The following is a 26,653-nucleotide window of genomic DNA, read 5'->3' as shown; positions in this document are numbered from 1 at the left end:
AGTTGGGAAGACTTCTTGAACAGATTCTGGGCAATGAAAGGAGACGTTTAGAACTCAATAACCAGAATGCAGACTGGGGGTCCCTCTGAAGGTTTCCATTCAGATCATCAGAGGAGGAGGCAAAGACACAGCAAATCTAGTTTTTGTTAGCCAGTGTGACTTCAACTTGGGTGGGGCTCCAAGCATTGTGGTTTAGGAAGAAGGAAGAAAAGACGTTGTGAAACAGAAAGGAGATTGACGAGGGGACCATCCACCAGTTGAGCATCAATGAAGCTAATTCCTTTCTAAGTTGCACTAAAGGCCCTTCTTTGACAGCTTAGTTAAGTCTTAAAGGTACACACTTTGTGAACTCAGCAATTTGCATTCTGCTAGGTTACCTTCCAACCTAGCTCTCTTCCAGAGCAGAACTCAATCCCAAATGGTTGCTTACAGGAATGAAACAAAAACCGAGGCAAAAGGATGGGAGCAGCAGAGGCAGGCCAGAGCTGGGTCTATAATTTAACAGATTTCTTTTTCCTCGGGCACTACATTTAAAGACTGCTACTTCTCATTCATTCAGGTACAGGGATGTTCTAGACCCCACTCAAACCCAAAAGCATGCTGTGCAGCTCACCAGTGGGTCACAAGCTGATCCCAAAACTGTACAGGCTCCATTTTGAACAAAAAACAATGTATGATGCACACAGTCTTTTCCTTCTCTTAGATGATCTGCTCTGATTGTTCTCACCCCATTCATTTTAGCATCAGAAAATTGTCTTTGCCTAAGTGAACCCCAGGACAAGACAGTGTGCTAAGCATTTTGCTTGCATTATCTCATTTAGTCAGAGAGACTGAGCCACTGCTTAACACCACACCCAGCCACAAACCAGGGTCCATGTTCTGTGTCTATGAATTACAGAGTGTGCCCTGCTGAAATGTTCCAAGGCCTGAGCAGGCTCTTCCTAGCAGTTCCTTTCTGCATTCTCCCTAGCTGCTGTCCACCAGCCTAGATATACAAGGGACAGCTCAGGCCAGGAGAGGCAGACAGAAATCATTGGTAGAACCCAGAAAATCACATTCCTGACTCATAGACCTCTGCCTTTCATGGGTGATAAAACTCCCAATGTCTGACAAGTCATCATAATTGGACACAAGTCTTTCTTCCTTTCCCTCTAGCTGGGGTTGGGGTCGGCAGCAGTGGTACTCAGACGTAAAAACATTTCTTCTTCTCCTTTCTGCAAAGGAGAGGCTAAACCTGCTTATAATTGTGCCCAAGAGTCTCCCCCTGCATACCTCTTTGTTGCTCAGATGTGGCCCTCTCTCTCTAGCTAAGCCAACTTGAAAGGTGAAATCACCGCCCTCCCCTCTATGTGGGACCTGACTCCAAGGGGTGTGAATCTCCCTGGCAACGCAGGATATGACTCCCAGGGATGAATCTGGACCCGGCATCATGGGATTGAGTCAGCCCCTATTTGCAGATGATGTGACTGCCTATGTAAAAAATCCCAAGGAATCTACCAAAAAAGCCCACAAAAAACCTTCCTTGAACTAATAAGTAACTTCAGCAAGGTCACAAAACACAGGGTCAACATACAAAAGTCATATTACTTATGACTCCCGGAGAGGAATCTGGACCCAGCATCATGGGATGGAGAACATTTTCTTGACCAAAAGGGGGATGAGAAATGAAATGAAATAAAGTTTCAGTGGCTGAGAGATTTCAAATGGAGTCGAGAGGTCACACTGGTGGACATTCTTATGCACTATATAGGTAACCCTTTTTAGGATTTAATGTATTGGAATAGCTAGAAGTAAATACCTGAAACTACCAAACTCCAACCCAGTAGCCTTGAGTCTTGAAGACAATTGTATAACAATGTAGTTTACAATGGGTGACAGTGTGATTGTGAAAACCTTGTGGACTACACTCCCTTTATCCAGGGTATGGATGGATGAGTAGAAAAATGGGGAAAAAAACTAAATGGGATGGAGGGGATGATTTGGGTGTTCTTTTTTACTTCTATTTTTTATTCTTATTCTGATTCTGATGTGAGGAAAATGTTCAAAAATAGTTTGGGGTGATGAATGCATAACTATATGATGGTACTGTGAACAGTTGATTGTACACCATGGATAATTGTATGGTATGTGAATATATCTTAATAAAACTGAATTTAATTAAAAAAAAAACATTTCTTCTTTTCCTCTTTTCCAAGCTACTTTCCAGCCTGTGACATTCCAACTCAGTCTGATTCTGGTGATGCAAAAGTGGCCTTTGTCAAAGGGCCTGGGACAAGCTCACAGAAACAGGTAAGACCCAGTCTGGCAGCCAGATAACTAAGAATCTTGGTGGTGGCATGGAAAATGCCCCCACTGTCCTGGCTCAATGGCCTTCTGATCTCAGCTATGTTCCTTCTGCCATCCAGACCTCAGTGCCCCCCTCTGTAAAAGCAGTTTTAGGTAGACTGACTTCTAAAGATCATTTTTTTAAAAGACATTGATAAAACAAATTGGAATTCATCCAAGACATGTTCACTTTTATGATACACTTTTATTTAAGGTTTTCAAATCAAGCATCCTGATGGTTGATCCTTATTGCAGTCAATTGAAAAAATGAAGAGACAGAACACAGAAAAATCTCACAGTGCCCAGAGCACAAGATCAAATTGGAAGACTGGTTCTCAAATACCCAAACCTTGGGTCTTGTGGCACAACACCACCCTTATGGTAGAGCAGCTGAACTTGTTCAAGCAGTAGGAGATTAGAGAGACAAATGGGAAATTGAAAGCACTAATAATGGAAAACAATTTTAAGATGTGAGGAGGAAAGTCACTAATCAGATCTCCACACCCAAGTCAAGGCAACAACCAAAAAAAAAAAAACTTTAAGATAAATATGTTGATATTGACAAAACCTTTATTAGGATGTTCAAATTTTAAACACCTTTCCTCCTTGGGTCAACAACAATGTGGGACAGGATAGCACTGCCATGGTGGCATAGAAAAGGGAATTATCTGGATGGCATTCGTTTATTCATTCATTCCATAAATATTTACTGAAAATGAAGCATATGTCAGGTACCATGCAAAATGATGGAGGATTCTGCAGTGAGTGGGACAGAAGTGGCCCAGCCCTCACAGAATTCACATTCTTCATTACAACTATGAAAATGCTGAGGAGGAGAAGCACATGTAACAGGAAACCCAGCCTAGCCTGGAGGTGGGGGTGGGGGTGGGGGGCCCTCCTGTGGTAATTTGAAGCTGTTATGAACTCCAGAAAAGGTCACGTTCTTTTAATTCATTCCTGTGGGTGTAGACCTACAGTGGGCAGGCCCTTATGATTAGGTTATCTCAATTGAGATGTGACCCACCTCATTCTAGGTGGGTCTAGATCCTCATACTGGAGTCCTTTATATGAGGCTAAAATACATACAAAAGCTAAGAGATGAAATTCAGAGAAGTTAAGAAAGAAAAACACTCAGAGAAGTTTAGAGAAAAGACACAGATGGAGAAGCCAGAAGCTGAAGCAATGAAACCTGGGAGAGAAGGACTAGCTGATGTTGCCATGTGCCTTGCTATCTGACATAGAAGCACAAGCCCACCAGTAACTGGTCTTCAGAAAAGGTCTCATCCCATTGATGCCTTGAGTTGGGATAGTTTCACAGTTTAAGAACCGGAAATTGTAAGTTAATAAATCCCCATTGTTAAAAGTCCGTCCATTTCTGGTATATCACATGTCGTCAGCTTTAGCAAACCAAAACCCTCCTTCAAGTGACTTAAACCTGAGACTCAGGAATGAGAAGTAATTGTCCAGCTATAGGCAGTGAAAAGAGTGTATGTGTATGCATTTTCTATTGCATCATAATCTTAGTGGCTTAAAACCACACATTTATTATATAACAATTTAAAATGCTGCATTTATTATTTCAAAGTTTCCATACCATGGGTCAGGAGTCCAGGCACAACTTGGCTGGGTCCTCTACTCAGGGGTCTCACAAGGCTGCAATCAAGGTGTCAGCTGGGTTGTGCTCTCATCTGGAGCTTAACTGAGGAGGAATCCAGTTCCAAGCTTATTTATGTTATTGGCAAGATTCATTTCCTTGCAGCTGTGTAACTAAGAGCTCTGGCTTTTCACTGGCTGGAGGCTGCCCTTGGGTCCTAGAGACTGCCCACAGTTCCATGCTGCGTGGACTTCCTCAGCGCGGCAGCTTCCTTCAGCAAGCCAGAAGGGAGACCCTCTCTCTCTGGTTCTCTCTGTCTGGTTCTGCCAAGACATTAGATAATGTCACGGAATTCTATCCCATCCCCTTTGCCATATTCTATTGATTAGAAGTGACTAGAAGCAAGTCACAGGCCCCACTCCACTCAAGCAGAGGGGATTATTGAAGGTGTGGACACCAGGAGGCAGGAAGTCATTGCAAGTCACATGAGGGTCTGTTTGCTGCAGTGGGGAAAGGCCTAGAGGTGAAGAGAGAGCAGGGTGAACTGAAGGAGGACTGAGCTGGTGGATAGAGAAGGTGTGGATGAGAGCGGCAGAGGTATGAAGCCAGGCTGCAGCAAGGCCCATGTGGGGCCTTCGGGATGTACACTAAGAATGGGAAGCAGTGAAAGTTCTCAGCAGCTGAGGGACACAATAACATTTGTTTGAAAAAGACAAATGTTACTCCTCTGTGCATAAAATAATCTTCAGAAGGATGTATTTTTAAGAAACAGCTAACTTCACTTACCTCCAGGGAAAGGAACCAGGTGGCTAAGGGACAGGAGTAAGAGGGAGACTTAGGGATCTTTTGAATTTTAGGCCATCTGAACATGTTGTGGTCAAGAAATAAATTCACTCAGTTTTCCTTGCAGCTGTAAAACTAAGAGCTCTGGTTTTTCACTGGCTGGAGGCTGCCCTTGTGTGAAGAAAGGATTAGGGAGAAACAAGGGCAGCTGCAGGGAGACAGATTAGGTGCAAAATAAAGGAACAGGATCCTTAGTAATCCAAATAAAATGGGATGTAGACAGTGACTACACTATGGTCAAGGTAAAGTTAGAATCTCTTTGGTCTTGAGATTTCCTTCCCAAATTTCCGAAGCTCAACACCTTAATCCTCAGCTTCCCTTTGTCCTAAAGATGTGGTGGGCACTCTCTGACCTCTAGAACTTGACTGTTACTAAAGAATGGCTAGCAGGTCTCCAACAGATAGAACCCATCTCCTTTTTACAGTGTCAGAACCAAGTGTAGTTTCTCCTTTAATGTATTGGTGGTCACTTCAAAGAAATTCTTCAAAGAGATTGCATTAGACAAAAAAAAAGGGAAAAAAAAAAAAAGGAAAAAGGGGGGAAAAACCAGCATTAACTCAGAATCCTGACAGGTTATGATTGCATTATTTTTCCCTGAACACTATTCCCTGCATTCTTCTTGTGTTCTAAATTACCAATTCTAGTCCCTGGGTAGCTAAATAATAATAATTACCATATGAATGAATATGCATATGTGTCATTTTTCTCCCTAAAAGCAAGAAAGCCTGTTTATTTTGGAAGAGGGTTGGTTTTGCTTTTGAACAACCAAAGCGCTTAATTAGAAGTATAACCTCTTACTCTTGAAATCCTGTCTTCCACTGGGAGGAGATGAAAAAGATACTGGATGCCCCTTGAAAATTAGAAGAAATTTTAAAACAAATTCAAGGAGATATTTCTTTACTCTGCAGGTAACAAAGGCTGGGACATGATCAGAATCGCAGAGTTGTAAGGTCAGAAGGAACTTCAGTGCTCAAGCCCAACCTTGTTATTTTACAGATGGGAAAACAGAGGCTTAAGGAAGTAAAGAGCTTGTCAGGATAATGCTGCCATGCCTGGAGGAAATGTGGGCTTGTGAAAAAGAACAGAGTGGCCAAAAGCATGATTCCATGTTCGAACCTCAGTTCTGGGATTTACCGCACTGCCTTGAGCAAAAAACAGCAACCTCTGTAAGCCTCAGATTCTGCATTTGTCAAATAGAAGTCATAACAGTACTGCCTTCTTAGTGCTATTAAAAAGATCAAATGGGATAGCGGACTTAGGCATTTAGCCAGGCTCTGGCACATGCTAATCTCCCAATCAATGGTAACTATCACAGTATAATAATAATTATTACTATTACGATCATTATTATTACAATCTCTTTGCATAGTGCATAGTGCACCTGTGGAGTGGTGTGGTGGACAAAGTGCCAGATCAGGCACCCTAAGTCCCTGTTTGGAGTCCCAGATAACAACTACCACCACCACCACCACCACCACCACCACCATCATCATCATCATAAGTATTTAATAATAATAAATATTTTGTTATTAATAATTATATGCAATACAATTATATGGTTCAATATAAATTAATAATAAAAGTTATAATATAATCAATAATATTACTTAATAACAATAATAAATATTCTTGTTATTTTGATGATGGTGGTAGTTGTTGACAGAGACTTGGGCATGTGTGGTCCAGCACTTTTTTCACACAGTGGGCACACTAATCAAAGAGAATGTGAGACAAAACTCTTCTTAAGAAGAGTTTACAGAAGTTAAGTTCATATTTGAGAGCCTATTCCAGATCACTGCAGCTAAGTCTGGGATTTCGAGTTGAAATCACAGAGGTAATCACTGTCTTAGATTCCAGGCTGCTATCACAAACACCACGCAATGGATTGGCTTAACAACAGGAATTTATTGGCTCAAGGTTTCCGAGGCTAGAAGGCTTGCTTCCTCCCAGGGCTGGCAGCACTGTGGAGGGCTGGCGATTTGTGGGGCTCCTTGGCTTTCCCGTCATATAACAATATCTCCTCCTTTCTCTTCTGGGTGCTGTTGACTTTCAGCTTCTAGCTCCTCCCCATGGCTTTCTCACTCTATTTCTGAATATCTTCTGTTTATAAAAGACTCCAGTAATCTGGATTAAGACCCAACCTCATTCAGTTCGGCCACATCTTAATCAAAAATAACATCTTCAAGATATCTTATTTACAATGAGTTCACAACCACAGGAATGGATTAAGATTAAGAACATGTTTTTCTGGGGTCCATAATTCAATCTGCCACAACCATCATAGTACCCCAGAAACTATCACTCACTGAATTTCAGAGATTAAACAACAATAACAACAACATATAAACAAACCAGCCCTGGCCAGTGGGATCCTGTGCCTAATTCCGTGTGACATTTCTTAAGTTTTGGAATGAAAAAAACAGGGGCAGTGTGCCAGTTTGAATGTATTATGTCCCCCAAACGCCATTATCTTTGATGTAATCTTGTGTGGGCAGATGTTATCAGTGTTGATTAGATTGTAATTCTTTGAGAGTTTCTTTGGAGATGCACCCCACCCAGCTGTGGGTGATAACTCTGATAATTTCCATGAAGGTGTGGCCCCACCCATTCAGGGTGGGCCTTGATCAGTGGAGCTATATAAATGAGTTGACAAGCAGAAGGAACTCAGTGCAGCTGTGAGTGACATTTTGAAGAGGAGCTACAGCCAAGAGGGACACTTTGAAGAAAGCACAGGAGCTGCAGGTGAGAGACAGTTTGAAGACGGCCATTAAAAGCAGACTCTTGCTCCGGAGAAGCTAAGAGAGGACCAATACCCCAAGTGCAACTAAAGGTGACATTTTTGAGGAACTGCAGCCTAGAGAGGAACACCCTGGGAGAAAGCCATTTTGAAAACAGAACTTTGGAGCAGACATCAGCCACGTGCCTTCCCAGCTAACAGAGGTTTTCCGGACACCATTGGCCATCCTCCAGTGAAGGTACCCGATTGCTGATGTGTTACCTTGGACACTTTATGGCCTTAAGACTGTAACTGTGTAACCAAATAAACCCCCTTTTATAAAAGCCAATCCATCTTGGGTGTTTTGCATTCCAGCAGCATTAGCAAACTAGAACAGGCAGCATGTGTTCAAGGGACTTGATCTAATTGGTAAGATGCCTGGATGACTATTCAACAACCCAATTTACACCTCTGAATTCTACTTTGAATACTTAACCAATAGAAATATTTAAAATGGGATCCAGTAACTTATACAAAATAACTTTCACAAAATAATGTTGTTTCTGTATGTTTCAACACTGGAAAGGATGTTGTCTTTGCCGGTTGCTCAGTGTTCCAGACGCTTCTGCCTCGATGCCAGTCAGGATCAGGGTCACGAACAATATGACCCTCTTCCTCCCTCCTCCCCATCGCGCCACTCTCTATCCCACCTCCATCTCACCCCCTGCCTTCACTTCACAATAGTTATGGGGCATGAACTGAGAGGTGGGGAAGAACCTACAGATGCATTCCTCCCTCCTCACTTACATACCCTCCCCACTAGCTCCCAGGGGGTTCTCTTCTCATTTTCCTTCTACTTCTCTAGTTGCTTCCCAAGTCTCCTTCTGCTGAGTCTCCCTTATCCTCCAGCCTCTTAATGCTGGGTGTCCCAAAGCTCAGTCCTTTGTGCCTTTCTCTAGCTACACTTCCTTGGCAATCTCATTCAGTCTCACGGCTTCATAAGCCATCAATGAGCTGCCTTAATTTCTACCTCCAGCTAAGACCCCTCCCCTGACTGCAGGCTCATGGATCTCTACTTGGATGTCTAAGGAGCCTCATAAATTTAACATGTTCAAAACTGGACCCTGATTCCTCCCATCACTACCACCACCCCAAAAATAATAATAATAAAAAAGCTTCTCCATATACAGTTTTTCCCCTATTTCAGCTGCTCTGAATAAAAATCTGAGTTTTTGTTAACCCCCTTCTTATTTTTACATGCCACAGTCCAATCTCTCAGCAAATTCCAGGATTACTCTCAAAACAGATTAAGAATTGGCCATTCTCACCACTCCACTGCCACTCGGCCGGTCTAACCCGCCATCATGGCAGTATCTGGCTCCAAAACTCAGATGCTGCTCCCTCCAGGTCTCTGGCTTTTTTCTGGGCAAGGTGGAGGGTTTGAGCAGAGAAGGTGGCTTCCTAGGCTTGCTCTCCTGCCTGCCTAGACCCCGGGCCCGTTGTGTTCCAGTGGTCAGCTGGGCTATGGCTCCTGGCCTCTGCTGCACCAGGGCAGCCAGTCAAACACAATACTTGTGATCAGTGAGGGAGGACCTGGGAGAATGGAGAAGGGAAAAGCTCAAGTTCCTGGGTCATGGGTGATTTGGGGTAGTGAGTAACTTAAAAAGGAAATCTGAAAAGGGCAAGGAGGCTTTTCTACAACTAGGCATGGGGAAGTCCCTGCTGCTTTAGCTAAGACTGAGACAGACTGCGGAGCCATCTCAGCTGGGATTTTTCTTCTGCAGAGGTGGTAATTATGGCTCATGAACGGCCACGTTTTTCAGGGCAAGTGCTATTCCTGGGGACAGAAACCACAGCACACTCCTTCACTATGTGTTTAGAACCAAGGTTGATCACGCTGATAATACTGGTTCCAGGAGTCCTCTGCATGTTGAATGTAAAACACCACCTGATGTGCAAGGCTGTGGGTAGCTTTGCTTTTAAATACAGCCCACATCCATGCTAAAGGTCCCAGTCCTGGTGACTCAGGACTTATGCCACAGAAGTAACAGCCCTCAATATTTGGCCAAATAGTATGAGTAGCTATCGCTGATGGAAAGGAGAAAACAGCTTAGCTTTAAAGATCCAAAGAGAAGGGAGGCAGACTCGAATACTTCCAGCCAGGTGATTTCCAATATAAGAGTTTAATTCAATCTGGCAAACTCATACTAAATTATGGATTAAAGCATAGAGCATTTTGGACAAGAAGGTGCCAGCCCATTTCCAATAGCTTAGGACTCTCTCGCTTCCCCTTTATTCACTGACAAATGATTGTTTTGGCCTTTCCCAGATAAATGAGGTGGGAAACCTTCAAACTGGGTCACTTTTAAGAAGAACTGATCTTAGGTTGGGTGAACTCAGAGTACGGAGCAGGGGGCGGGGTGCTAGATTGCCCTACCCCTGCCTCCCTTCCAGCTGCCATTCCCTTAGCCTAAGATGCTTCCTCCACTGACAGTCCTGGACCCCATTTCTCGAGGCTTCTGTAACAACTTGGCTCCCTTCACACTTAGTTTTTGGTGCCCATCACAGCCTGCCTCCCTTTAGTCATGTAAGGGTCTGCCTCCAACTGCAGACCATGAACCTGAGGCAGACAGGACCACCTTGTCCCTTGCTTGTGTCGGGGTGGGGTTGGGGGTGGAGTGCATGGGTGCAGAGGAAAGGGCCCCTGTAGCAAGGACAATGCTGTCCCTGTAAGAGGCACTCAACTGGAGTTTGCAGAAATGAGTCAGGTGGGCTTCTTTTTCCTAACATTCCTGGAAGGTGAAAATTTGCTTTTTATTTAGAGTTGAGGAAAAAAGGCAGAAATATTTTTATGATCATTTAGAACAGGGGTTAGCAAATTACGGGGCCTGTGTCAATCTGGCCTCCTGCCTGCTTTTACAAAGTTTTTTTGGAACCTAGCCAGACCCTTTGGTTTACATGTTATCTCTGGCAGCTTTCTATTATATCAGAGTTGAGTAGTTGCAACAGAGACCATATGGCCCACAAAACCCAAAATATTTACTATCTGGCCTTTATAGAAAAAGAATGCCCACCCTTGTTTTCGAAGGCCTCTGAGCTTGGGACACTTGCTTATCACTGGGCATTGGGAGACTCTCAGCTCACTGTGAACAATTTTGAGTTCAGAGGAAAATATACTGTTCAGATTAGATTTTGAACCCCATACTGCAGCTTATTTGTGGCTCTCTCATAATTTATATTCACCGCACCATGCAGAGCAAGCCTGTGAGAATTGCTACTCATTTGTTAGAGCACTGGAAAGATTCCCAAATATCTTTTCAGATTTGGGACCTCCCAATCAATTATTAAGCAAATGTGTATGCATGTGTTTTTTAAAAAAAACACACATGTTCCAGGTCCAGAAATACAAATGGAGTATGCACACCCCACACTGTCTCTCCCACTGAAAGCAGATACAACAAATACATAGACTAAATGCAGTGGGGGTGGAGAAGGGAGAAACCTGTTTGAGGATTCAGAAAAGTAGTGGTGAATTGGGGAAGAAAACCAGAATTAAAAATACCATCAAACCAGTATCCCCCGGCCTGGGTCACTTTCATGCATATATGTTATATTCTACAATTAAAATATATGATAAAAACTTAAAAAAAAAGAAAAAAGAAAAAATACATATGATCTAAAGACACCAATTAAAAGAGAAATTATGAGAGTAGATTTTTAAAGGAAGACCCAACTACATGTTCCCTACAAGAAACTCACTTCAAATATGATACAGGGAGGCGGGGCAAGATGGCAGACTGGTGAGCTGTATGTTTTAGTTACTCCTCCAGGAAAGTAGGTAGAAAGCCAGGAACTGCGTGGACTGGACACCACAGAGCAATCTGACTTTGGGCATACTTCATACAACACTCATGAAAACGTGGAACTGCTGAGATCAGCGAAATCTGTAAGTTTTTGCGGCCAGGGGACCCGCGCCCCTCCCTACCAGGCTCAGTCCCATGGGAGGAGGGGCTGTCAGCTCCGGGAAGGAGAAGGGAGAACTGCAGTGGCACCCCTTATCGGAAACTCATTCTACTGATCCAAATTCCAACCATAGATAGACTGAGACCAGACACCAGAGAATCTGAGAGCAGCCAGCCCAGCAGAGAGGAGACAGGCACAGAAAAAAAACAACACGAAAAACTCCAAAATAAAAGCGGAGGATTTTTGGAGTTCTGGTGAACATAGAAAGGGGAAGAGCCCTGAGGCGCATATGCAAATCCCGAAGAAAAGCTGATCTCTCTGCCCTGTGGACCTTTCCTTAATGGCCCTGGTTGCTTTGTCTCTTAGCATTTCAATAGCCCATTAGATCTCTGAGGAGGGACCTTTTTTTTTAATCCTTTTTTCTTTTTCTAAAACAATTACTCTAAGAAGCCCAATACAGAAAGCTTCAAAGACCTGCAATTTGGGCAGGTCAAGTCAAGAGCAGAACTAGGAGAGCTCTGAGACAAAACACAATAATCCAGTGGCTGAGAAAATTCACTAAACACCACAACTTCCCAAGAAAAGGGGGGTGTCCGCTCACAGCCATCATCCTGGTGGACAGGAAACACTCCTGCCCATCGCCAGCCCCATAGCCCAGAACTGCCCCAGACACCCCAGTGTGACGGAAGGGCTTCAAATAACAAGCATATACCACAAAACTGGGCGTGGACATTAGCCTTCCCTGCAACCTCAGCTGATTGTCCCAGAGTTGGGAAGGTAGAGCAGTGTGAATTAACAAAGCCCCATTCAGCCATCATTTCAGCAGACTGGGAGCCTCCCTACACAGCCCAGCAGCCCAGAACTGCCCTGGGGGGACGGCACTCACCTGTGACATAGCAGTCATCCCTCAACAGAGGACCAGGGGGTGCACGGCCTGGAAGAGGGGCCCACTTGCAAGTCTCAGGAGCCATACGCCAATACCAAGGACTTGTGGGTCAGCGGCAGAGACAAACTGTGGCAGGACTGAACTGAAGGATTAGACTATTGCAGCAGCCTTAAAACTCTAGGATCACCAGGGAGATTTGATTGTTAGAGCCACCCCCCCCTCCCGGACTGCCCAGAAACATGCCCCATATACAGGGCAGGCAACACCAACTACACACGCAAGCTTGGTACAGCAATTGTACCCCACAAGACTCACTCCCCCACTCACCAAAAAGGCTAAGCAGGGGAGAACTGGCTTGTGGAGAACAGGTGGTTCGTGGACGCCACCTGCTGGTTAGTTAGAGAAAGTGTACTCCACGAAGCTGTAGATCTGATAAATTAGAGATAAGGACTTCAATTGGTCTACAAATCGTAAAAGAACCCTATCAAGTTCAGCAAATGCCACGAGGCCAAAAACAACAGAAAATTATAAAGCATATGAAAAAACCAGACGATATGGATCACCCAAGCCCAAGCACCCAAACCAAAAGATCAGAAGACACACAGCACCTAGAGCAGCTACTCAAAGAACTAAAGATGAACAATGAGACCATAGTACAGGAGACAAAGGAAATCAAGAAGACCCTAGAAGAGCATAAAGAAGACATTGCAAGACTAAATAAAAAAATGGATGATCTTATGGAAATTAAAGAAACTGTTGACCAAATTGAAAAGATTCTGGACACTCATAGTACAAGACTAGAGGAAGTTGAACAACAAATCAGTGACCTCGAAGATGACAGAATGGAAAATGAAAGCATGAAAGAAAGAATGGGGAAAAAAATTGAAAAAATCGAAATGGACCTCAGGGATATGATAGATAATATGAAACGTCCAAATATAAGACTCACTGGTGTCCCAGAAGGGGAAGAAAAGGGTAAAGGTCTAGGAAGAGTATTCAAAGAAATTGTTGGGGAAAACTTCCCAAATCTTCTAAACAACATAAATACACAAATCATAAATGCTCAGCGAACCCCAAATAGAATAAATCCAAATAAACCCACTCCGAGACATATACTGATCACACTGTCAAACACAGAAGAGAAGGAGCAAGTTCTGAAAGCAGCAAGAGAAAAGCAATTCACCACATACAAAGGAAACAGCATAAGACTAAGTAGTGACTACTCAGCAGCCACCATGGAGGCGAGAAGGCAGTGGCACAATATATTTAAAATTCTGAGTGAGAAAAATTTCCAGCCAAGAATACTTTATCCAGCAAAGCTCTCCTTCAAATTTGAGGGAGAGCTTAAATTTTTCACAGACAAACAAATGCTGAGAGAATTTGCTAACAAGAGACCTGCCCTACTGGAGATACTAAAGGGAGCCCTACAGACAGAGAAACAAAGAAAGGACAGAGAGACTTGGAGAAAGGTTCAGTACTAAAGAGATTCGGTATGGGTACAATAAAGGATATTAATAGACAGAGGGGAAAAATATGACAAACATAAACTAAAGGATAAGATGGCTGATTCAAGAAATGCCTTCACGGTTATAACGTTGAATGTAAATGGATTAAACTCCCCAATTAAAAGATATAGATTCGCAGAATGGATCAAAAAAAATGAACCATCAATATGTTGCATACAAGAGACTCATCTTAGACACAGGGACACAAAGAAACTGAAAGTGAAAGGATGGAAAAAAATATTTCATGCAAGCTACAGCCAAAAGAAAGCAGGTGTAGCAATATTAATCTCAGATAAAATAGACTTCAAATGCAGGGATGTTTTGAGAGACAAAGAAGGCCACTACGTACTAATAAAAGGGGCAATTCAGCAAGAAGAAATGACAATAGTAAATGTCTATGCACCCAATCAAGGTGCCACAAAATACATGAGAGAAACACTGGCAAAACTAAAGGAAGCAATTGATGTTTCCACAATAATTGTGGGAGACTTCAACACATCACTCTCTCCTATAGATAGATCAACCAGACAGAAGACCAATAAGGAAATTGAAAACCTAAACAATCTGATAAATGAATTAGATTTAACAGACATATACAGGACATTACATCCCAAATCACCAGGATACACATACTTTTCTAGTGCTCATGGAACTTTCTCCAGAATAGATCATATGCTGGGACATAAAACAAGCCTCAATAAATTTAAAAAGATTGAAATTATTCAAAGCACATTCTCTGACCACAATGGAATACAATTAGAAGTCAATAACCATCAGAGACTTAGAAAATTCACAAATACCTGGAGGTTAAACAACACACTCCTAAACAATCAGTGGGTTAAAGAAGAAATAGCAAGAGAAATTGCTAAATATATAGAGATGAATGAAAATGAGAACACAACATACCAAAACCTATGGGATGCAACAAAAGCAGTGCTAAGGGGGAAATTTATAGCACTAAACGCATATATTAAAAAGGAAGAAAGAGCCAAAATCAAAGAACTAATGGATCAACTGAAGAAGCTAGAAAATGAACAGCAAACCAATCCTAAACCAAGTAGAAGAAAAGAAATAACAAGGATTAAAGCAGAAATAAATGACATCGAGAACAAAAAAACAATAGAGAGGATAAATATCACCAAAAGTTGGTTCTTTGAGAAGATCAACAAGATTGACAAGCCCCTAGCTAGACTGACAAAATCAAAAACAGAGAAGACCCATATAAACAAAATAATGAATGAAAAAGGTGACATAACTGCAGATCCTGAAGAAATTAAAAAAATTATAAGAAGATACTATGAACAACTGTATGGCAACAAACTGGATAATGTAGAGGAAATGGACAATTTCCTGGAAACATATGAACAACCTAGACTGACCAGAGAAGAAATAGAAGACCTCAACCAACCCATCACAAGCAAAGAGATCCAATCAGTCATCAAAAATCTTCCCACAAATAAATGCCCAGGGCCAGATGGCTTCACAGGGGAATTCTACCAAACTTTCCAGAAAGAACTGACACCAATCTTACTCAAACTCTTTCAAAACATTGAAGAAAATGGAACACTACCTAACTCATTTTATGAAGCTAACATCAATCTAATACCAAAACCAGGCAAAGATGCTACAAAAAAGGAAAACTACTGGCCAATCTCCCTAATGAATATAGATGCAAAAATCCTCAACAAAATACTTGCAAATCGAATCCAAAGACACATTAAAAAAATCATACACCATGACCAAGTGGGGTTCATTCCAGGCATGCAAGGATGGTTCAACATAAGAAAATCAATCAATGTATTACAACACATTAACAAGTCAAAAGGGAAAAATCAATTGATCATCTCAATAGACGCTGAAAAAGCATTTGACAAAATCCAACATCCCTTTTTGATAAAAACACTTCAAAAGGTAGGAATTGAAGGAAACTTCCTCAACATGATAAAAGAGCATATATGAAAAACCCACAGCCAGCATAGTACTCAATGGTGAGAGACTGAAAGCCTTCCCTCTAAGATCAGAAACAAGACAAGGATGCCCGTTGTCACCACTGTTATTCAACATTGTGCTAGAAGTGCTAGCCAGGGCAATCCGGCAAGACAAAGAAATAAAAGGCATCCAAATTGGAAAAGAAGAAGTAAAACTGTCATTGTTTGCAGATGATATGGTCTTATATCTAGAAAACCCTGAGAAATCGACGATACAGCTACTAGAGCTAATAAACAAATTTAGCAAAGTAGCGGGATACAAGATTAATGCACATAAGTCAGTAATGTTTCTATACGCTAGAAATGAACAAACTGAAGAGACACTCAAGAAAAAGATACCATTTTCAATAGCAACTAAAAAAATCAAGTACCTAGGAATCAACTTAACCAAAGATGTAAAAGACCTATACAAAGAAAACTACATAACTCTACTAAAAGAAATAGAAGGGGACCTTAAAAGATGGAAAAATATTCCATGTTCATGGATAGGAAGACTAAATGTCATTAAGATGTCAATTCTACCCAAACTCATCTACAGATTCAATGCAATCCCAATCAAAATTCCAACAACCTACTTTGCAGACTTGGAAAAGCTAGTTATCAAATTTATTTGGAAAGGAAAGATGCCTCGAATTGCTAAAGACACTCTAAAAAAGAAAAACGAAGTGGGAGGACTTACACTCCCTGACTTTGAAGCTTATTATAAAGCCACAGTTGCCAAAACAGCATGGTACTGGCACAAAGATAGACATATAGATCAATGGAATCGAATTGAGAATTCGGAGATAGACCCTCAGATCTATGGCCGACTGATCTTTGATAAGGCCCCCAAAGTCACTGAACTGAGTCATAATGGTCTTTTCAACAAATGGGGCTGGGAGAGTTGGATATCCATATCCAAAAGAATGAAAGAGGACCCCTACCTCACCCCCTACACAAAAATTAACTCAAAATGGACCAAACATCTCAATATAAAAGAAAGTACCATAAAACTCCTAGAAGATAATGTAGGAAAACATCTTCAAGACCTTGTATTAGGCGGCCACTTCCTAGACTTTACACCCAAAGCACAAGCAACAAAAGAGAAAATAGATAAATGGGAACTCCTCAAGCTTAGAAGTTTCTGCACCTCAAAGGAATTTCTCAAAAAGGTAAAGAGGCAGCCAACTCAATGGGAAAAAATTTTTGGAAACCATGTATCTGACAAAAGACTGATATCTTGCATATATAAAGAAATCCTACAACTCAATGACAATAGTACAGTCAGCCCAATTATAAAATGGGCAAAAGATATGAAAAGACAGTTCTCTGAAGAGGAAATACAAATGGCCAAGAAACACATGAAAAAATGTTCAGCTTCACTAGCTATTAGAGAGATGCAAATTAAGACCACAATGAGATACCATCTAACACCGGTTAGAATGGCTGCCATTAAACAAACAGGAAACTACAAATGCTGGAGGGGATGTGAAGAAATTGGAACTCTTATTCATTGTTGGTGGGACTGTATAATGGTTCAGCCACTCTGGAAGTCAGTCTGGCAGTTCCTTAGAAAACTAGATATAGAGTTACCATTCAATCCAGCGATTGCACTTCTAGGTATATACCTGGAAGATCGGAAAGCAGTGACATGAACAGATATCTGCACGCCAATGTTCATAGCAGCATTATTCACAATTGCCAAGAGATGGAAACAACCCAAATGTCCTTCAACAGATGAGTGGATAAATAAAATGTGGTATATACACACGATGGAATACTACGCGGCAGTAAGAAGGAACGATCTCGTGAAACATATGACAACATGGATGAACCTTGAAGACATAATGCTGAGCGAAATAAGCCAGGCACAAAAAGAGAAATATTATATGCTACCACTAATGTGAACTTTGAAAAATGTAAAACAAATGGTTTATAATGTAGAATGTAGGGAAACTAGCAATAGAGAGCAATTAAGGAAGGGGGAACAATAATCCAAGAAGAACAGATAAGCTATTTAACGTTCTGGGGATGCCCAGGAATGACTATGGTCTGTTAATTTCTGATGGATATAGTAGGAGCAAGTTCACAGAAATGTTGCTATATTAGGTAAGTTTCTTGGGGTAAAGTAGGAACATGTTGGAAGTTAAGCAGTTATCTTAGGTTAGTTGTCTTTTTCTTACTCCTTTGTTATGGTCTCTTTGAAATGTTCTTTTATTGTATGCTTGTTTTCTTTTTAACTTTTTTTTTTTTTCATACAGTTGATTTAAAAAAGAAGGGAAAGTTAAAAAAAAAAAAAGAAAAAAAAGAAAAACAAGAAAAAAAAAAGATGTAGTGCCCCCTTGAGGAGCCTGTGGAGAATGCAGGGGTATTCGCCTACCCCACCTCCATGGTTGCTAACATGACCACAGACATAGGGGACTGGTGTTTTGATGGGTTGAGCCCTCTACCACAGGTTTTACCCTTGGGAAGACGGTTGCTGCAAATGAGAGGCTAGGCCTCCCTATGGTTGTGCCTAAGAGCCTCCTCCCGAATGCCTCTTTGTTGCTCAGATGTGGCCCTGTCTCTCTAGCTAAGCCAACTTGAAAGGTGAAATCACTGCCTTCTCCCCTACGTGGGATCAGACACCCAGGGGAGTGAATCTCCCTGGCAACGTGGAATACGACTTCCGGGGAGGAATGTAGACCTGGCATCGTGGGACGGAGAACATCTTCTTGACCAAAAGGGGGATGTGAAAGGAAATGAAATAAGCTTCAGTGGCAGAGAGATTCCAAAAGGAGCCGAGAGGTCACTCTGGTGGGCACTCTTATGCACACTTTAGACAACCCTTTTTAGGTTCTAAAGAATTGGGGTAGCTGGTGGTGGATACCTGAAACTATCAAACTACAACCCAGAACCCATGAATCTCGAAGACAGTTGTATAAAAATGTAGCTTATGAGGGGTGACAAAGGGATTGGGAAAGCCATAAGGACCACACTCCACTTTGTCTAGTTTATGGATGGATGAGTAGAAAAATAGGGGAAGGAAACAAACAGACAAAGGTACCCAGTGTTCTTTTTCACTTCAATTGCTCTTTTTCACTCTAATTATTATTCTTGTTATTTTTGTGTGTGTGCTAATGAAGGTGTCAGGGATTGATTTGGGTGATGAATGTACCACTATGTTATGGTACTGTAAACAATCGAAAGTACGATTTGCTTTGTATGACTGCGTGGTATGTGAATATATCTCAATAAAATGAAGATTAAAAAAAAAAAAACAAAACTAAAGGACAAATGGGGTGGGATGGGGGGATGATTTGGGTGTTTTTTTTTCACTTTTATTTTTTATTCTTGTTCTGGTTCTTTCTGATGTAAGGAAAATGTTCAGAGATAGATTGTGGTGATGAACGCATAACTATGTTATCATACTGTGGACAGTGGATTGTATATCATGGATGATTGTATGGTATGTGAAGGTATTTCAATAAAACTGAATTTAATAAAAAAAATATGATACAGGTACATTAAAAGTAAAATGACAGGAAAAGTTATATCATGCATACAGTAAGAAGAACATAGGAGTAATTACATTAACATCAGGAAAAACAGATTTCAGAGCAAGGAAAAATAGCCAGGACAAAAAAGACATACATAATGACAAAAAGTTAAATTCCCCAAAAAGACATAACAAGCCTAAAAGTGTATGTACCTAACATCAGAGCTTCAGAATACTAAAACAAAAACTGATAGAACTGAAAGTAGAAATAGACAAATCCACAATTACACCTGCGGACCTCAACACTCCTCCCTCAATAATGAATAGTACAAGTAGAAAGAAGATCAGCAAGGACGTAGAAGAACACAACAGCACCATCAACCTACAGGATCTAATTGATATTTACAAAACATTTCAGCCAACAACAGCAGAATATATATTCTTTTCAAGTACACCTGGAACATCTACTCAGATAGACCACCGCCTTAACAAACCTTAACAAACTCAAAAGGACTGAAATCATACAAAATACGTTTTCTGACCTTAACGGAATTAAGCAAGAAATCACTTACAGAATGGTAACAGGAAAATCTCCAAACACTTGGAACCTAAACAGCATACTTCTAAATAATCCATGAAGACCTCTCAAGGGAATGAAAATGAAAATACAATCTAACAAAATTTATGGCATGCAGCTAAAATAGTGCTTAGAGGGAAATTTACAGCATTAAATGCTTATATTAGAAAACAAGGTCTCAAATCAATAATCTAAGATTCCAACTTAAAAAACTAAAAAGAAAAGAGGAAACTAAACACAAAGCAAGCAGAAGGAAGGAAATAAGAAAAATAAGAGGAGAAATAAATGTAATTAAAAACAGAAAAGCAATAGAGATAATCAGTATAAAAATAAACCCAATTATTTGAAAAGATCAATAAAATTGATAAACCTCCAGCAAAACTGGAAAAGGACCAAAACAGAGAAAACACAAATTAGCAATATTGGGAACAACAGGGGCTATCACTGCAAACCCTGAAGGCATCAAAATAATAATAAGAGAATAATATGAACAATTTTATGCACATAAACCTGACAACTTAGATGAAATGGAGCAAGTCCTCAAAACCACATGACAACTTAGATGAAGTGGAGCAAGTCCTCAAAACCACAAACAACTCAAACTCACCTAAGATTAAAATAAATAACCTGAGTGGTCTTATAACTAATAAAGAAATTGGATTTGTGTTTAAAAAGCTTCCAAGACAGAAATCTCTAGGCCCATATAGTTTCACTAGTAAAATTTACGAAACATTTAAAGAAGAAAATAACACCAATTCTGCACAATGTCTTCCAGAAATGAGAAGATTAAAGAACATTCACTTTTATGAGGATAGTATTACCTTGATACCAAAACCAGATAAAGTACAAGAAAAGAATATAAACCAATATATCCCTTATGAACACAGATGCAAAAAATCCTCAAAATAAAATATAAACAGATTGAATCCAGCAATGTATAAAAAATAAATTTCAACCAAGTGGGATTTATCCTGACTCAGTACTTGAAAATCAACCAATGTAATCCACCATATTAACAGTTTAAAGAAGAAAAAAAGATAAACATTTATCAATTGACACATGTGCTGGTTTGAATGTATTATGTACCCCAGAAAAAGCCATATTCTTTGATGCAATCTTGTGGGGCAGACATAATAGTGGGGATTAAGTTGGAAAGTTTGGATTAGGTTGTTTGTATGGAGATGCGTCCCACCCAACTGTAGATGATAACTGATGGGATATTTCCATGGAGGCGTGGCCCCACCCATTCAGGGTGGGCCTTGATCAGTGGAGCCATATAAATGAGCTCTCTCAAAGAGAAGGAACGGAGTACAGCTGTGAGTGATGTTTTGAAGAGAAGCAAGCTTGCTAGAGAGGAACGTCCTGGGAGAAAGCCATTTTGAGGCCAGAGCTTTGGAGCAGACGCCAGCTGCCTTCCTAGCTAGCAGAGGTTTTCCGGACGCCATTGGCCATCCTCGGGTGAAGGTACCCAATTGCTGAGGTGTTACCTTGGACGCTTTGTGGCCTTAAGACTGTAACTATGTAGCGAAATAAAACCCCGTTTTATAAAAGCCTATCCATCTCTGGTGTTTTGCATTCTGCAGCATTAGCAAACTAGAATAACACACAAAGAGCATTTGACAAAATTCAACATTCATGCATTAAAGGAAAAAAATCTTTCAACAATCTAAGAATTAGTGGGAACTTTCTACAAAACAAACACACAAACAAAACCATAACTAGCATTATAATTAACGGTTAAAGACTGAATGTTTTCCCTCTGAGACAGGCAACAAGGCAAGGATGTCCATTCTTGCTACTGCTATTCAACATCATACTGGAAATTCTAGCCAGAAAATGAAAGAATAGACATACAAATTAGAAAAAAAAAAAAAATAATAAGTCAGTCCCTGTTTGCAGATGACATGACTGCCTATGTAAAAAATCCCAAGCAATCTACTAAAAAAACCCACAAAAAACCCTCCTTGAACTAATAAATAAGTTTAGCAAGGTCACAAAACAGAGGGTCAACACACAAAAGTCATATTCCTTATGACTCCCGGGGAGGAATCTTGACCCAGCATCGTGGGATGGAGAACATCTTCTTGACCAAAAGGGGGATGTGAAATGAAATGAAATGAAATATTCAGTGGCTGAGAGATTCCAAATGGAGCAGAGAGGTCACTCTGGTGGGCACTCTTATGCACAATATAGATAACTCTTTTTAGGTTTTAATGAATTAGAACAGCTAGTAGTAAATACCTGAAACTCTCAAACTACAACCCAGTAACCTTGACTCCTGAAGACGATTGTATAACAATGTTGCTTACAAGGGGTGACAATGTGATTGTGAAAGCCTTGTGGATCACACCTCCCTTTATCCAGTATATGGAGGGATAAGTAGAAAAACGGGGGCAAAAAAAACTAAAGGAAAAATAGGGTGGGGGGGCAATTTGGGTGTGTTTTTTTTTACTCTTATTTTTTATTCATTCACTTTTTTCTGGTTCAAGGAAAATGTTAAAAATATATAGAGATCAGGGTGATGAATGAACAACTATATTATGATAATGTGATCAATTATATACTTTGGATGACTGTATGGTATGTGAATAAATCTTAATAAAAAAAGATTTTAAAAAAAGTCATATTCCTATACACTAGTAATGAGCAATTAGAACCCCAAATTTTAAAAATACAAGTTATAATAACTCCAAAGAAACGAACTATTTAGGTATAATTCTAACAAAAAATCTGTATGCTAAAAAAAAAAAAAAAAAACACTGATGGAAAGAAATTTTAAAAAGATCTAAATAAATGGAGAGATATGGTGTGTTTGTGGATTGGAAGACTCAACATGGTAAAGAAGTCAATTCTCCACACATTCATCTATAAATTTAATGTAATTCCAACCAAAATTCCAGCAGAATTGTTTTTTGTAGATATAGACAAGTTAATTTTAAAATTTATATGGAAAGACAAAGTAACTAGAATAGCCAAAACAATTTCGGCAAAATAAAGTTTTAAGATTAAGAATTTAAGATTATAAAGCTACAGTAATCAAGACAGTGTGATATTGGCAAAGGGATGGATCAATGAAACAGACTAGAGCATCCAGAAAATAGATCCACAACAAGTATGGCAATTGATTTTTTTTAAAAGGTGCAAATGCAATTCAATAGCTTTTTCCAGAAATGGTATTGAAACAACTGGACATCCATATGTAAACAAATGAACTTTGACCTAAATCTCACACCATGTACAAAAATTTACAAAAATAAATCATAGTCTAATATAAAACATAAGACCATAAAATGTTTGGAAGAAAACAGGAAAGGCTTTGGGATCTGGGATTAGACATGACTCCAAAGGCACGATCCATTAAAGAAAAAAGTGGATAAACTGGACTTCATAAAAATTAAAAACTTATGCTCTGTGAAAAACACTGTTAAGAGGAGGAAAAGACAAACTACAGACTGGGAGAAAATATTTGCATACCACACACTCAATCCTCAGTTTCCTCTTCTGTAAAATGGAGGAGTAATAATGGCAACCGAAAAAGGTTCCCATGAGGATCCAACAAGTCAGAGCATAGAAGTCCTCACATGGCGCCCATCAGAGCTCAGTAGATGGCACTTTTGCTCATTGTCCTCCAATTATCCTCCAGATCCCTCCCTGTCTTTCTCCACCATCCTTCATGCCCCAGGAGGCTGACCTCAATGGATTGCTTCCCTTCGTCTCTGGCTTCATTGTGTCTGGCCAGAGGGGGCCCTGGCAGGAGATCAAAGGGTGGGAAGAGAGAGCTTGGTGTAACCACAGTTCTCTCTCTGCCCTGCCACCATTTGGAGGTGATTTATTCTTCCACTTACTATGGTAGCCTGTGCCCTGGGGCTCCCACGAGTCTAGTCCACTCTGTTCTCTGTCCCTTCACAGGTCCAGGAACATAGAGCTCCCTGCTAATGCTAGTCCCTGTGCACTTCACCCTCGCTTCTTGGTTCCCTTAATTCTGTTCGCACTTCTGTAATTGTCCTTTCATTAAACACTCTCCCGTGCTCCCTTTGAGTGGGCCAGCTCTTTCCTGCTAGAACCAGGTATGGCACATTCCAACGTTGCTCCTTTTCCTCCATCAACAGTGAATGCCAGGGTCCACAGACTGATCTTCACCGAATTCCTGTCTGGCTGTTTTTACCTTTCTCTGCGAAGGAAGTTTTCCTCGCATATCTCTGGTCATATCTGTTCCAGGAGATTAACACAGGCCACCCTCAGCCTTCCCTTTATCCTGTTAACAGAGCCCCCATCTCTGGGAACCCCCAAGCTGACTCCACACAAGAGTTCTTACCCGCTTGATGTAGTCTTCGTCCTTCAGGCGTTCATGTATCAGTCTGACCAGCAACGTGCTGGGAACTTTCTAAAAGAAACACAACATATACAAAATAAGGGCCTGAACTTGTACTTTGGAGCTCAAAAGGACATACAACTGGCCAGTTAGGCTAAAACGAAAAACCGACAGGCTGTGTCAACATAAATTTTCTTGGAGTCCCTGACTAACCCTCCAAGGCTTCTATAAAGCCCAGCACCACCCAATTGGCCTCCATCCTCACTCCAGCCTCCTCTGTCCCCTATTTTCCTTGAGCTTTATACTCCACCAGCTGCCTCTTTGATGGTCTCCCCTCACCCACCTGTGTCACCCTCAAAACCTTTTCCTGCATCCATGTCCCTGCTTATCCTGTATCCTTTGCCCAGAATTCTGTCCCCCACCCTGAATAACGCCAGGGTTTCCCGAGCCCCAGCCCTCAGCACTGCTGCTCATAGGAACCCTGGCTGGGTTGATGTGCTGGTTTATATATTATGTGCCCCCAAAAGCCATATTCTTTAATGCAGTCTTGTGGGGGCAGATTTATTTATCTTTCTGATTAGGGTGTGACCTCTTTTTTTTTTTTTAATTTTTATTGAGATTTTTCACATACCATACAATTATCCAAAGATCCACAGTGTACAATCAGTTGCCCCCGGTACCCTCATACAGCTGTGCATCCATCGCCACACTTAATTTTTGTTCAATTTTTAGAAACTTTTCATTACTCCAGATGAGAAATAAAGCGAAAGATGAAAAGAAAAAAAAAGGAAAACTCGAATCTTCCCATAGCCCTAACCACCCCCCCTCAATTGTTGACTCGTAGTATTAGTATAGTACATTTGTTACTGTTTATGAAAGAATGTTGAAATACTACTAACTGTAGTATATAGTTTGAAATAGGTATATATTTTTTCCGTATATGCCCCTCTATTGTTAACTTCTAGTTGTATTGTCATACATTTGTTCTGGTTCATGGAAGAGATTTCTAATATTTGTACAGTTAATCATGGACATTGCCCACCATAGGATTCAGTTTTATACATTCCCATCTTTTGACCTCCATCTTTCCTTCTGGTGACATATATGACTCTGAGCTTCCCCTTTCCACCTCATTCACACACCATTCAGCACTGTTAGTCACTCTTACATCTTGCAACCGACACCTCTGTTCATTTCCAAACATTTAAGTTCATCCTAGATGAACATTCTGCTCATACTAAGCAACCACTCCCCATTCTTTAGCCTCGTCCTATATCTTGGTACCTTATATTTCATGTCTATGAGTTTACACATTATAATTAGTTCCTATCAGTAAGACCCTGCAATATTTGTCCTTACGTGTCTGGCTTATTTCACTCAATATATTGCCCTCAAGGTTTCATCATCAACCCTTTTTTTTTAAGATGGTTTTGTTCACATGCCATACATTTCATCCTAAGTAAACAATTGATGGTTCCCTATATAGCCACATATTTTTGTGTTCACCACCTTCACCACTACTCTTACGTCTTTCATAAGAGAGGCAAAAGAAAAAGAAAAAAGAAAGGAAAAAAAAATGACAGCTAGGGAAGCAGCAAAAGGAAAGATAACTTTAAATCAAAGTAGAATAAAGAGTCAGACAACACCACCAATATCAAGTGTCTCACATGCCTCCCCTATCCCCCCCCTTATCTGCATTTATCTTGGTATATCGCCTTTGTCATATTAAAGGAAGCATAATACAATGATTCTGTTAGTTACAGTCTCTAGTTTATGTTGATTGCATCCCTTCCCCAATGCCTCCCCATTTTTAACACATTGCAAGGTTGACATTTGCTTGTTCTCCCTCATGAAAGAATGTATTTGTACATTTTATCACAATTGTGGAAAACTCCAGATTTCACCGAGTTACAGAGTTCCAGTCTTTATCTTTCCTTCTTTCTTCCGGTGTCTCACATGCTCCCAACTTTCCTCTCTCAACCATATTCATAGTTATCTTTGTTCAGTGTACTTACATTGCTGTGCTACCATCTCCCAAAATTGTGTTCCAAACCTCTCACTCCTGTCTTCTATCACTCCGTAGTGCTCCCTTTAGTATTTCCTGTAGGGCAGGTGTCTTGTTCACAATGTCTCTCATTGTCTGTTTGTCAGAAAATATTTTGAGCTCTCCCTCATATTTGAAGGACAGTTTTGCTGGATATAGGATTCTTGGTTGGCGGTTTTTCTCTTTCAGTATCTTAAATATATCACACCACTTCCTTCTTGCCTCCATGGTTTCTGCTGAGAGATCTACACATAGTCTTATTAAACTTCCTTTGTATGTAATGGATCGCTTTTCTCTTGCTGCTTTCAGGATTCTCTCTTTGTCTTTGATGTTTGATAATCTGATTATTAAGTGTCTTGGTGTAGGCCCATTCAGATCTATTCTGTTTGGATATGCTGCGCTCCTTGGATCTGTAATTTTATGTCTTTCATAAGAGATGGGAA

At 40.6% G+C, this 26,653-nt stretch overlaps 1 protein-coding gene across 3 annotated transcripts in view; it reads right to left on the bottom strand.

Moving 5' to 3' along the window:
* The window catches only part of AK8 (adenylate kinase 8), a 177,572-nt gene that overhangs the window by 126,208 nt on the left and 24,711 nt on the right, over positions 1-26,653 (bottom strand). For all 3 annotated transcript variants that reach the window (XM_037798289.1, XM_037798288.1, XM_037798290.1), the window contains one exon: positions 24,170-24,238. In XM_037798289.1, coding sequence (XP_037654217.1) covers positions 24,170-24,238 — 69 coding nt within the window. The remainder of the gene's footprint in view (positions 1-24,169; positions 24,239-26,653) is intronic.

The sequence above is a fragment of the Choloepus didactylus genome, chromosome 10 (assembly GCF_015220235.1).
Source record: "Choloepus didactylus isolate mChoDid1 chromosome 10, mChoDid1.pri, whole genome shotgun sequence".
Lineage (NCBI taxonomy): Eukaryota > Metazoa > Chordata > Mammalia > Pilosa > Megalonychidae > Choloepus > Choloepus didactylus.
This window is presented reverse-complemented; position numbering and strand designations above follow the sequence as displayed.